Source organism: Stegostoma tigrinum, chromosome 7 (assembly GCF_030684315.1).
Source record: "Stegostoma tigrinum isolate sSteTig4 chromosome 7, sSteTig4.hap1, whole genome shotgun sequence".
Classification (NCBI taxonomy): domain Eukaryota; kingdom Metazoa; phylum Chordata; class Chondrichthyes; order Orectolobiformes; family Stegostomatidae; genus Stegostoma; species Stegostoma tigrinum.
Window position 1 is genome coordinate 76,847,900 of NC_081360.1, and position 14,878 is coordinate 76,862,777.

Here is a 14,878-nt window from a genome sequence, read left to right on the forward strand (position 1 = left end):
TATGGAAGTCATGATGATCTAGAGCATTACCATTGCATGATTTGTTATTCACAGAATTTATAGACTGATCAACTGATTCAGCTGAGTTCAATTTGAATGGTACCAGCCAAATCCAAGTACAAATTATTCCCATCGGATCTAGTCTTAGTCTAGTATTTGGAAATAACTTTGTTGTGTACCATAAGAAACGTATCTTTGATATAATGACACCTTACCTCCTGCACATTACATTTTTCCAATATGTAGGTGATATATTTTCTTTATTTGAATCCACAGTTGCAAGAAACAATTCCCTTATATTTCTTAGTGAATGCTATCCTGTACTCAATTTATGTTCAAAATGGAACAGTCAAGTGAGTTTCCTTTCCTCAATGTCCTGAACTGTCTATTGTCAACCTATATTCACTGGTTAGTATACATGTGTTGGGATTCTGACAATTTGGTGCATGTGTGCTATAACAGCCTTATCAGAAACTTCACAAACAGGGTCCAGGCCATTTGCTCACTGTACAAGATTGATGCTAAAAGAGGGTGCATCAAAGCCATCCTGTAGAATAATGGATATTATATCAGATGATTCTGCATTGTATATCACACAAATTCATGGAAAGCCCTAAGATGGTCAACCTTGGTCCTAAAATGTACCCAGTCTATCTCAAATTACTCTGGAAGAGTAAAGCATCGCAAATGTTTGAGCAACAGATGAAGCTATCCTCATCACACTGTGACTATGCAGTAGCAACACGAGCGTAATACACGAATAACAGGATGCCAATGTCATGCTAAAAAGATATTCTGTCACAAAAATAAGCAGTGAGGTATATGAATTTTAATGCCTGCATGATATCAGGAATGTAGGCCATAGGTCTCAAAGTCTGGCAGTTCATATCAAAGAGCAAGATAATAAAATGTGAGGCTGGATGAACACAGCAGGCCCAGCAGCATCTCAGGAGCACAAAAGCTGACGTTTCGGGCCTAGAAAGGGTCTAGGCCCGAAACGTCAGCTTTTGTGCTCCTGAGATGCTGCTGGGCGTGCTGTGTTCATCCAGCCTCATATTTTATTATCTTGGTTTCTCCAGCATCTGCAGTTCCCATTATCACACATACAAAGAGCATGTCCCTTTGGGTGTTTGTAAAATGCAAAATTCTAACGGTGCCCAGTCAGCTCATACTTGCATTAGAAATGTTTCCTTATTTGGACAACATTTGCTCTAAATCATGAATGTCTGAAAAAATATGCTGACAACCAACTTAACATAAGGAGTCAGACTTATACCACCGTGCACGTGCTTGCACTGATGGTTACCTGGCCTTGCTCTTTGCGGTCAGAAAGAACATGTACATGCACTGTGCCTGTTTCATCTCAACAAAGTAAGTGGCAGTCATTTTGCAACTAGCTGTCAATCAGCATTGTTGCATTGTCCACAACAATACCTCTAGCAGTCGGAGTCCATTTGCCAGTCAATCAGCAGTCTCCTGTCAGGCGGGATAAATGCCGGTTTTGTCCTTGAAATTTCATTCTTGTGAAAAGTCCTGATGATTGCAAGATGTAACATTCACAACACGCATCATTTTTCAGAGATACTTAAATTGTGTGATACAAATGAGTATTTGGACTGTAAGCCTTTAAATTAATGTTAAAAATTCTAAAAGTCACAGCATATGATCCAGATGACATATTATTATCTGACTCTCAATACTGTTGAATACAAAAGAGTTATTTATCAGCTGGGAAATGTATTCTAACACATCTAAACACTTACATTTGCTGTAAATTAAGTGGTCACTTAACCTTTAAGTACAGAATTTCATAACTGATTATTACATTAAAATCTGACTTAAATTGCCATTCACTATCTAATTACAAAGTTGTTGAGATCTTTTAAGTTTACCTGTCAAAAGCTTCCCCTGACTCCACAACAAACTCACCCTGCCATTGATGTTGCATTAATTGACTTGGCTGACAACTTTACAGACGCCTCTTTGCTAAAGATCTTAATCTCACGGAAATTGAAAGTTGATGCAGGTATTTAAAAGGCTCAGCTCACCGTCACCGTCAGTGCATGTCAGCTCATGATTCTTCACGTTTGCTGCATCAGTCAATATGACAACCAGCAGCACTCAAATGGGACCTTTAGATTTGGTCCCCACATCCATGTTTGGCTATTCAGTACTTTTCTTGTTTTTAAAGAGTTGTTTTGGTAATAAGCACCAGGGTTGGCTCCTTGTGACCCAGAATCCAATAGCAACAGCTTTCTACTGCCTTTTTCTTGGCTGTTGAGAGCCATTTGATAAATTGTTGGACTAATATGCTGAGGAAAAAAAAGCACAGTAAAAAGGGAAAACCCAATCATGCAAATTAAATAAAAACATTATTTAATTTTGAGCAGGATTGAGTGCAAGATCCAGGACACAATCTCTCTTTATCCTGTGATTTAATACTTTTAACTGGGGCTACGAATGGATAATGGTCTGTCTTCTCTGTGGATCTGTTTCGGGGTCTGCCTGAAAGGAGAAATTGAAGAGGGACTTCATAATATTTGCTCAAGATGCAATGTAATTTTATGCAATTCTCTATCATAAAAAAAACAAAGTTCATAGTTTTCAATCTCTTCCCTCTCCTCTGCCAATCATTTTATGTGGTCTTCAGTCTTCATTGCTATTCCTGTGCTTGTTTCAATGTGATTGATTCTCCCACACTTTGCAGAGGTTGCTGGATTTTTCAAAGTTGGCTTTTAATACTCGTTGAAGAATAATAGAAAGGATGGCCTAGAAACCCTCGATCACCAGTACGTTTGTAAAATGTTATTTCTTATGAGGTGATGCATTTTGAAACTTATATTCCAAGTTGGAGACATTGGGTAAGTTCAAGATAAGAATTCTGTTCAGCTAACTTCGGTAAGACAAAGAAACAATCTCAGTTGAAGTAGTAAGAGCAATATAACACCAGCTATTTTAACATAAAAGATGAAATCAGGTCAGCAAGGCATTAATACAGATATTATTTCTTTCCAGAAAGAGAGTAGTTGTTTATTTTGAGGTTTGAAATTCTTTGCTCACTAAGGTTTTAAGTCCAGCTGTACATCTGATTTTTAGCTGCTTAATTGTACTGTTCATACCAACAGAAGGTATCAAGCAGTACCTGCTCAACAATAACCTGCTTGCTGACTCCAAGTTTGGGTTCTGTCAGAACAATTCAATGCCTGATCATATAGAACATAGAACATAGAACAGTACAGCACAGAACAGGCCCTTCAGCCCACAATGTTGTGCCGACCATTGATCCTCATGTATGCACCCTCAAATTTCTGTGACCATATACATGTCCAGCAGTCTCTTAAATGACCCCAATGACCTTGCTTCCACAACTGCTGCTGGCAACGCATTCCATGCTCTCACAACTCTCTGCGTAAAGAACCTGCCTCTGACATCCCCTCTATACTTTCCACCAACCAGCTTAAAACTATGACCCCTCGTGCTAGCCATTTCTGCCCTGGGAAATAGTCTCTGGCTATCAACTCTATCTATGCCTCTCATTATCTTGTATACCTCAATTAGGTCCCCTCTCCTCCTCCTTTTCTCCAATGAAAAGAGACCGAGTTCAGTCAACCTCTATGACAGCTTTGGTTTCAATTTGGACAAAAGAGCTGAATTCCAGAGGCGAGGTGAGATTGACTACTCTTGATATCAAAGCCCACATTTGAATAGGTGTGCTAACAAGGAATGCTAGCAAAATTGGAGTCAATGGGAATCAAGGGGGAAAATGTAGCTCTCATTGCAATCATATCTGGCATATTGGAAGATGGGTGCAGTTGTTGGTCATGAGTTATCCCAGCTCTAGGATATCTCCGCAGGAGTCCCTCAGAGTGGTCCTTGACCCAACCGCCTTCAGCTGCTTCGACGACCTTCCCTTCACCATAAGATCAGAAACGTGAATGTTAGCCAATAATTGCACATTATTAAGCACTATTCATGACTCCACAGATACTGAAGTAATACAAGCCTAAGTGCAGCAAGATCTGGACAATATCAAGGCTGAGGCTGAAAAATGACAATTAACATTCACACCACACAAATGCCAGGCAATGACCATCTCAAATAAGAGACATCTAACTATTGCCCCTTAACATTCTATAGCAATACCATCACTGATCCCTCACTATCAACATCCAGGGGGTTACCATTGACCAGAAATTGAACTGGACTTGCCAAATAAATACAATAGCTGTAAGTTCAAGTTAAAGGCAAGGAATCCTGCAATAAGAAACACAACTCCTGACTCCCTAAAGCCTGACAACCAACTGACAGGCAAAAGCCAAGTGTGTGTTGGAATGCTCCTCACTTGCCTGGATGAGTGCAGCCCCAACAACACTCAAGAAGCTTGACACCATCCAGGACAAAGCAGCCTGTTTGATTGGCACTACATCCACAAGCATTCACTCCCTCTACCATCGACACTTAGTAGCAGCAGTGTGTACTAACTACAAGAAACACTGCAGAAATTCACCAAACATCCTTCAACAGAACATTCCAAATTGATGACCAATTTCATCGAGAAGGACAAAGGCAGCAGATGTATGAGAACACCACCACTGAAAGCTCCCTCTGGGTCACTCACAATCCTGATTTGGAAACATATTGAGTTCTTTCACTGTTTAGTCATCAAACATATGGAACTGCCTCCCAAAGGGCATTGTGGGTCGACTGACAACACATGTATGGTAGAAATTCAAGAAGGCAGCTCACCATCATTTTCTGAAAGGCAACTTGGGATGTACAATAAATGCTGGCAAAGTCAGTGACACCCATGTCCCACAAGTGAATTTAAAATAAAAGAAACATTGAGATTGGGAGCAGAAGTAGGCTACTTAGCCCATCAAAGATAATGGGAACTGCAGATGCTGGAGAATCCGAAATAACAAAGTGTGGAGCTGGATGAGCACAGCAGGCCAAGCAGCACCTTAGGAGCACAAAAGCTGATGTTTTGGGCCTGGTGTAGGCCTATCAAGCCTGCTCCTTTATTAACCATGATCATGGCTAATCCTGTATTTCAATACCAATGCCATACCCTTGCTTTTACCCAAGATTCCAAAAATCGTTATATTCTGGAAATCTGCCTATTTCTTTCCTGCATATATATTCAGCAATCTCACCGCCACAATATTCTGTGACATTGAATTCTGTAGGTTCACTAACCTCCAAATGAAAAAGAAATCTAAGTACAAAAGAGTCTGCAAAGCATCCTGAGATTGTGGCAGCTTGATTTGTATTCATAGGCCATGGAAACATCATTCCCGTATTAAGTCTTTCCCGCTTTCTCAGAATTTTATACGTTTCAATTATATTCCTTCTCTTTCTCCTAAACTCCAGTGAATCCAGGCCCATTTAGCCCAATTTCTCCCCATATGAAAATCTGTTCGCCCAAGAATCAGCCTGGTGAACCCTTTGCAGTGTACCCTCTCTGGCAAGACGATAACACCATAAGATATCAGCGCAGAAATAAGCCATTCAGCCCATTGAATCTACTGTTTTATTTAATGAAGTTGTGCATGATATGACAATCCTCAAAAACATGTTCTTGCCTCATCCCCATAAGCCTCGCTTCCTTATCCATTAGAAATGTGTCCATGTCAATCGTGAACATACTTAATAACCCAGCCATAACTGCCCTCTGCAGTAAAAAAAACTCCCATAAATTGACCACCTTCTGAGAGAAGAAAAGAAATATTCTCCCCTTCACTGTCTTCAATGAGGAATCCATTATTCTGAGATTTTCAAAGAATCCCTACAGTGCGGAAACAGGCCATTTGGCCCGACAAACCCACACTTGCCACTCCAAAGAGCATCCCACCTAGGCCCATTTCCAACAACTCGGCACTTCCCATGTCTAATCTACCTAATTTATTTACCCCTGGATGATATGGGCAATTTAACAATCCACCTGACTTGCACATCTTTGGGCTGTGGGAGGAAACCAGAACACGCAGAGGAAATCCACGCACACGTGGGGAGAATGTACAAATTCCACACAGACAGTTGCCCGAGGGTGGAATTGAGCCGGGGTCCTGGGCTCTGGGGCAGCAGTACTAACCACTGACCCATTGTGCTGCCCAAATAAAAAGCAAGGTTTGCTGTTGAGAACGTCAAGAAAGAAAGCTACATCCACAGCCATCCAGAAACCTGTCGATGTAATAAAGGATCGCACTGTTCCTGCCTGGTTTCAAACCGGGGACTTTTCGCATGTTAGGCGAACATGGTAAACACTACACTACAGAAAGGTGGCATTTTGCCCTCTGGCCCTGAACTCTTCCACAGAAGAAACAACCTCTCCACATGTATCATGTCAAATCCCCTAAGCAATTTAAAGACATCACGGGGTGTGGTGAGAAAGTCAGAAAATGGTATTGAGATAGAGGTTCAGTCATAATCATTTGAATGGCACAGCAGACTCAGAGGGCTGAATGACCTGCTTCTGATCCCATTTTCTTTGCTGCTATGCTAACCTCATATGTTTCAGTTAAGTTTCCTCTCATTTGTTCTAACTCCAATGAGTACAAGCCCAACGTTGTCAACTTTTGCTTGGTGCATCTATTTGCTTGCTTTCCATGATTAGTGTACGATAACATCTCGGTCATTTTACACCTCAACCTTTCCCAATACATCACCATTTAGCTACTTGGCTAATTCATTGAAAATAGTGTTAATCCTGGGCTGATCCCCTTACTTCCTGATTCAAAAGTTTAAAAAACTTCCGACCTTGTCAATCTGCAAGAATCACCAGAAAAAAAAAGCTTTATATGTTTCGATTGTTTATATTTTTGCAATTGAACAGAATTTTGCTTTGTTCCAAATAGAAATTGTGACTTCGATCTTCTGATTGGAAAGTAGTAATGATAGCAAAGTATATACGGTATCCCTTAGAAGCACTGATGCATTGAATACCCTTAAATTGTTCAGAAAATTTAAAGTTCTGATGATGAATTATCAGGCATCTGGATCCCTCTCGAAAAGTCTCAACACTTCAAAAGGTTTTGAATCAATAAACTCGATCATATTATTAATATTAATTATTTAAGATGATGGAACCTAATGTAAAATCTCCATGTTTGCAGATGACACAGAGCTAGGTGGGAGTGTGAATTGTAAGGAGGATGCAGAGATGCTTCTGTGTGATTTAAACAAGGTGATGGATTGGGAAAGGGGATGGTGCAATATGAGCTCAGTGTTGTTGAACACCAATCACTGAAAATAAGAATGTAGGTGCAGCAGGAAATGAAGAAGGCAAATGGTATCTTGGCCTTCCTAGTGAAAGGATTCAAGTATAGGAACAGGGCTGTCTTTTTATAATTGGATAAGGCCTTTTGAGACCATACCTGGAATATCAGTTTTGGTCCCTTTACCTGAGGAAGGATACTCTGGCTGTGGAGGGAATGAAGTTTTTGGGATGGCACAGCTGATGTATGAACAGAAGCTGGATAGATTTGTACTATATTCACTGGAGTTCAGAAGAATGAGGGGTGACCTCGTAAGTATCAAGAAAATTCTAAGAGGCGAGACAAGTTAAATACTGGAAGGATGTTCCCAATGACTGGTAAATCCAGAAACAGGGGCCTCAGTCTAAGGATACAGTGGAGGCCATTTAGGACTAAGATGAGGAGAAATTTCTTCACCCAGAGAGTGCAGATTGTGCAGAATTCTCTGCCACAGAAAGTGGTTAAGATCAACACATTGAACGTTGTCACAAAGGGGTTAGATATAGTTCTTAGTGCTAAAGGGATCAGACGGTGTGGAAAGAAAGCAGGAGCAAGGTACTGAGTTCAATTGACAGCCGTGATCATATTGAATGGGAGGGCAGGGTTGAAGGACAAAATGATCTACTCCTGCTCCTATTTTCTATGTTTCTCTGTAACTCACCTGCCCTAACCCTTCAACCAATTATGTTCCACCCTACCAAGATGCCGCCACACACCCACACACATCTGCCACCCTAGCCATTGTACCAATTGGCCACCAGAACACACCACCCTACAACCGGCCACCATCACCATCAACCACTTAGCTTATACTCATCCCATCTCTCCATAGCTTGTCAAAGAGGTTTTGGGACTATTAAATCCCAGAATATAGAAGTCATTAATGTAAAAACAGGCCCTGGCTCGTCTTTCAACAACGATCCTGTGTTACAGTGCAAGACTTCCAAGACACATATGTATGATGGGGCCTGATTTGGATACGAGGGTTAGAAATAGTGAACACCACTGGTTTGGTGGTAAGAGCGGGCCTGTGAGGTGGCAGTAGTCGATGACAAGAACAGACCTTTCACATGGTGGTGGTAGCAGAAGCCTCCTGGGTGTACTAGCAATTGAAGCAGTGCCTTCACCATTGTGGAGATAGGACTTGGGGCTTTGAGATCTGGACTTTTCTTTTTTCCTTCTTGCTTATGTTTTGGCTGTGTTAAAATCTTTTAATTCTAGTTTTTGTAACCAAGTGGGCACTGATGAATGGCGACATTGTGTGTTTTTCGCTGTAGCTATATAAGCCTATTCATAGTACATGTGACAAATAAATATTCCAAATCTAAATCTAAACCTAAACCTAGGCAAGGTAAGATAAAAGGAATAGAGTGGGTAGCCAACAGTGATTGCTTTTGTATGGAAGATTTGATCTGTTATGATTTGCATATGTTTTACATACAAATCACACTACAACCCGACCTGGGAATGATACAGTACCATCTAATATTAAGAACAAAAGTATTATTTGACACCTTAACTGGCTTGCAACTCTGAAAATCACATCATTTGTTTGGTCACTTACTAAGAAAAAACTCATCTAATTACGTTATCAAATACGAACTGTAAGCTGCTTACAGAAGATTAATTTATAGCAGATAATTATTCAGGTAAACTTTCAGCATTTGCTGCTGCATTAGCTTAACATTTCCCTAGTTGTTAGATTTTTCCTATAATTCAAACCATTAAATATAAAATATACCTTGAATTATCCTTCACTAGGATTTAATGTCTCAATAATCAAAGTAGTCGTTGCACTCTTGTCCCGACAATGTACACCTTATTCACAATCCACTGTAAAACTGAGTGCGGTGTCTATTTTATTGCTTATTCTGTTCGAAGAGATTAACAGATGAATTGGAAAATAGCACTGCACATATTTCATAAAATTATCTTTCTAAAAATATGATTTTGCCATCCGGTATGAGTCACAATTTATGTTTATATGTATACAGCATATATATGGAATGTAACAACAGACAGTGATATTTCCATGGACTGTGATGGCTTAGATTTATTATTGTCAACATCAATTGAATGTGGCAGCACCAAGCAAAGCTTTTAGTGTCAAATATATTTTCCAAATGTCTTGCAAGCACTTACGTTTGGTTTTAAAGCTTTGACAAATGTAAAAGGAAGATAGGAATCTATAATCAGAGCATTTCTCATGTCCCATCAATGTTCATGTCAAAATCAAACAGTTTGGAATAACTAACTTTCTGTCAAGTATATCACTTAAATAATGTCAGTGTAAATCTTCAACCTCACCCCATATCAGGACAAAATAGATTATCTTTGTTTGCATTCAAAGGATGAACGTTTGTTAGGTTGTGTAATGAAAGGAGACTTAGTCTCCACGATCTATGAAATGGAAAATTTATTCCATACAATTAGGCAAGCATATTCAATGCACATATATTCCCCTGGGTCCAAACTCAAGTTTCATGTGATTTCACTTTGACCACAAATAAAATGTGAAAAATTTAACAAATAAACTGGAAACAACAAAGTCATTGCCTACACCACAGTTTTGCCCTTCAAAATACAGAAATAGTCTCCAATATTTCATAGAAGCTATACTTTAGAGCATGCTTGAAGGTATCTCATGTATTTTTACAGCTTCACTTTTCTGACAGAGATTCAGCTAGTGATATATACTTTCAGCCACACAAAGCACACTATTCAATCTTTAATTCACTGTTTCTGCAGTTAGTTGATCCATGCAGAAAAAGGGATGCTATAATTCCATTCAACGGCTTTGATGCAGGGAAGGAAAAAATACTAGCGTCCCCATCTTGCTGACTAACAGCAATTCAGTTGCAAGTGCTGTGTTGATCTGTCTCTCATGTTTAAATAGCTAGTCAAAACAGAATCAGACATTATTGCATTAGAGGAACAAGCCTTATGGTCTTTCAAACTGCCTTTGTTCTGAATCCAAGTCTTTTTCTCACTCTCTTGCTTGATCCCCATGTCTTTTATTACTCCTTTGTTTCAACCTATTTTTAAAAAATAATTGAAGAACATACATGATCTGAGCTCAGTTATGAATTCAGACTTGGGTCAAATCATGGAGGATGACCAGCAGCTATCAAATAATATCCCAGCTATCAGTCAATGCCTTGAAGAGTGCACTGGGAGGTGGGAGAAAGCACATTTTAACAAAAATGTACAACTTAAGATCGGTCATCAGACAAAATTATTTTGTTTTAGTTATATTGAAAGAAACAAATATTTGGAATGTGGAAAATAAAAATTTTGATAATTATTCCATTTACATGCTGTAATCTTTGTTCTCAGCTCTTAGCAACAATTTGCAAAGAAAATTAAAAAATTCAAAATTTTAGTATTCATTCACAGGATTAGGGCATCACTGGCTAGGCAGCATTTATTGTCCATCAGGCAGTTAAGAGTCAACCACATTGCTGTGGGTCCAGAGTCACATGTAGGCCAGACAGGGAAGGATGGCAGTTTCCTTCCCTAAAGGACATTAGTGAACTAACAATTGACAATGGATTCATGGTCAACATTAGACTCTTAATTCCGGTTATTTATGGAATTCAAATTCCACCATCTGCTGTGATGGGATTCAAAGCTGGGCCCCTAGAATGTTATCTAGGTCTCTGGATTAACAGTCTAGCAACAATACCATTAGGCCATCACTCTCACACCACATGACATGCTAAGCTCAAGTCATGCAAATGACCTACACTAAGCACATTGGGACACACATGTCTGATGAATTTTGAATTTTTGAAGGGGTAAATATATTTCCGGGTCTTTTAAGTTTCCAAGAAACATTGAACCTTACATCAGGAACACAGAGTTCAGGCAACTCCCGACCCTATGAACCTAAACAAGGATATTTTTGTCCTAAAAGTTCAATATACATTTTGCAGTGGTATGTTTCCCTGAATGGTGGTCTGGGAAGCCCCAGATTAGAATAAAGCTTGCCTTTGTGCACCAGCACTGTGATGAAATTTAACTTTACAATAAAAGTCTCTCCACCCTTTAACCCTTACACCTCCAACAGCCTCCTTGGTCACCTGTATCAACCCATTCACCTCATGCCCCCAACCTTTCATGGTTCCTCTTGCCACCCCTCAAAGACAAACCCCAAAATAGCTCCTTTAGCCCCTCATGCCTCCTTTCTAACATGCGTCTATCCATGTATCCTCTTGTTGTCTTTTACAGTCTCAATGCAAACTTATATCAAACCACCTTCCCATTCACCACTATTTGCCTTCACATCTATTACTCCCCTTATATCTGCCGAGACCAGGCCATTGGACTGAGACTTATATTAGATGCAATGTTATCAAATAAGTGTCTCTTGCTGACTTTTCCACATTGAAAGAAACAAAAACATTTCATTCATAAAAATCCATTTAGCTACATTTCCATTCCTTCAATTAAACAATACCTTATGACAGACATTTTATTCAAGAGCACAACAAACACTGGAACCCATAGGCCCACACCAAAGATCTGGTGTAACCATTTGTGGCTATTAATGTATGAAATTGAACTGAAGATTCTGATAAATGAAACACAGTCCACTGTGATCAGGGATGGTGGTAAAATTAGTCATGGAGTAGTAATTTTGTAATGACAGTGCCCAGCATTATGTCAAGAGACACTGAAATAACAAGATTTCTCTAATTATTTGCAAGGTAGGCCATTTAAATGATTTGAAAGCTTGATAATTCCCTTTGACAGCTGCCTTTGAAAGATCTTTCTGACACTTTAAACATGTTTTATTGATATTGTTGACATCCCGGTTGACAGTTCCCTTTGACAGGTCCTCTGGCAGCTCATTCCATACACGCACCACCCTCTGCATGAAAAAGTTGTCCCTTAGGTCACCTTTAAATTTTATCCCTCTCCCCTTAAACCTATGCCCTCTAATTTGGACTCCCCCACCCCAGGGAAAAGACCTTGTCTAGTTACCCTTCCCATGTCCCTCATGACTTTATAAACTTCTATAAGGTCATCCCTTAGCCTCCGATGTTCCAAAGAAAATAGCCTCAATCTATACAGCCCCTCCCTCTAGCTCAAATCCTCCAACCCTGGTGACATCCTTGTAATTTTTTTCTGAACCCTTTCAAGTTTCACAAAATCCTTCCTATAGCAGGGAGACCGGAAACGAATACAGTTTTCCAAAAGTGGCCTAACCAATGTCCTGTATAGCCATAACATCATCTCTCAACTCCTGTACTCAATGCACTGAACATTAAAAGCAGGCATACCAAACACCTTCTTCACTATCCTATCTACCTGCAACTCCACTTTCAAGGAATTGTGAACCTCCACTCCAAGTTTTCTTTGTTCAGCAACATTCCCCCGGACCTTACCATAAAGTATGTAAGTCCTGCCCTGATTTGCCTTTCCAATACACAACACTTCACATTTATCTAAATTAAACTCCATCTGCCATTCCTTGGTCCACTGGTCCATCTTCAAATTAATTTTACAGTAATTCATTAAAGCACCCTATGTGCCTATTTTTAACATTCTAATTTGGAAGTTACCTTCCCCTAAAGGTGGCCAAGAACCACATCCAGAATGATGACTTACCTCTCCAAAGCCATATCTCGGCTATCCTAAAGAAATCAAAAACTTCAGACACTACATGTGCAAGTTCAATTTGAACATCTTGGATGTCACACTCCGAGGCTACCAAAGCCCTATTTCAGGCAGATTTCAGATAGTGTCGGCATGATGAGAAGGTTTCCATTGACAATCTGGACCGTTCATTTAACACTTCGTGTCATATTGAATTTCTGATGCTACCATAATCATGATACAAGTTAGATATAACCATTGAACATGTCCTAGAGAAAGGAAATTATGTGTAAAGGAAAGCAGGCACCGGTTTAGATAGAGGATCTAGATCAGAGCAGGCTTGGAGGGATGAATGGCCTGTTCCTGTGCCGTAATTGTCTTTTTTCTTTGCTCTTTGAAATGTGACTGTATGGATGTATTTGCACAATGGCAGTACATAACAGGGTTGCCATATTTTTGCTGTCCCTGCATTGGCCGGAGGTAGTAGAGATGAAATTTTTGTTTAAACTGCTGGTAACAATTTTCTTGGCCACTCCAGAGGGCCAATAAGAGATAGTCACATTGACATGTGACTAAGCTCAGGCTCTTTAAGGACACAAAATTTCCTCCCTCTTAAGCATTAATGGGCTGGGGCTTTTAATCACAATCATTACAACTTCATGGTCATTTTCACTCTCACCGGTTTCTTATTTTTTTGATTTTGAGAACCAAGTTCAAATTCTCAGATAAGTCAGTGCCTTGCATTACTAGATCAGACACAATTCATCTGCAGCACTGTAATCCTGGAGCAAGCAGCGAACGAACATTACGCATCTATGGATTTCTCGTTTTGCTGATTGAACATTATAGTCAAAGAACACATCAATGATTATTGGTAAAATGTATGTAATAAGAGTAATATTCATTCAGTTCATACATATACTTACTCTCCACAATTACTCTTCTGCCTGTCCAGTCATCGTTGATTAGCTGGATATTTCCAAAGTGAACATCACTCATAAATATTCGATTTGAGCCCTTTGAATTTTGCCGGTAATCAAAAGTCAAGGCAATCACATTTTTGAAGTATTCCGGTTTTTCATATGGTCTTATTGGAGGGTTTAAATTGGTTTCATCTGTAAGGTGGATGCTCTTCAGTATTGTTCTCTCCGAATAGATCAAGTACCCATCATAATCATGACAGCTCGTTGCATCCACAGCAAGGACACTGTATGAACATGCACAGGTTTTTTGACCCTTTCCACGGTACAAGCAAAGATGCTGGCATCCACCATTATTCTCTGCACAAATATTGGTACCTGTCATGATATAGTTTTGCATTGTTAGATCATCTATATTGGTAAATTAGCATTGGCTGACTGTATACATGCAGCAGGGAGAAAATACAAAAGGATTTTGAACTCAGTACTTTTGGTCTGTCAGGGAAGTGGTATTCTCTGCTGCATAAAAATATCTGACCAGTTTGATTTCAGATTTAATTGTTTACCTTATATTTTCCCAAGCAAAGGAATAAATCAACAATTATTTCTAAAGTGGAATGGGTGTAAGTGTGTGTTTGCAGAATTTGCTTTCATTTCAAATTTTCCACTGTGGATCTAACTTCATTAAGTTGATAGATACTAACCCAGTATTCCAGCGCTGTGCTATAGTTTTGGACCTCCAACAGATTTACTGACTGTTCCTCCTCTAGTTTGCTCAATTTCTGCAAAAATAACTTTCACACCCTAACTCATGGTACATAAAATAAGTATATACCAAAATGTCTAAGATATGTAATTAGACATGAAGGATGCTTGGATTTTAAAATTTAGATGTACATAATGCAAAACTTTCTAAAAGCTAAAAGCCAGAGCTTGTATAACCCCTAACAAGATCTAAGTTGTAGAAATGCATGCTTCTCTCTCTCAACATTCATGTAAATATCGCTGGGATTTATTACTTGATGCAAAATTGCATGACTAGGCTTATACATAATCCCAAATAAGCGTGGACTAGCTGGGCATGAAATACTACAACTGGAATAA

At 39.4% G+C, this 14,878-nt stretch overlaps 1 protein-coding gene across 1 annotated transcript in view; it reads right to left on the bottom strand.

The window, feature by feature from the left end:
• The window catches only part of LOC125454115 (low-density lipoprotein receptor-related protein 1-like), a 1,886,982-nt gene that overhangs the window by 443,538 nt on the left and 1,428,566 nt on the right, over positions 1-14,878 (bottom strand). The window contains exon 41 of the mRNA XM_048534492.2: positions 13,781-14,152. Coding sequence (XP_048390449.1) covers positions 13,781-14,152 — 372 coding nt within the window. The remainder of the gene's footprint in view (positions 1-13,780; positions 14,153-14,878) is intronic.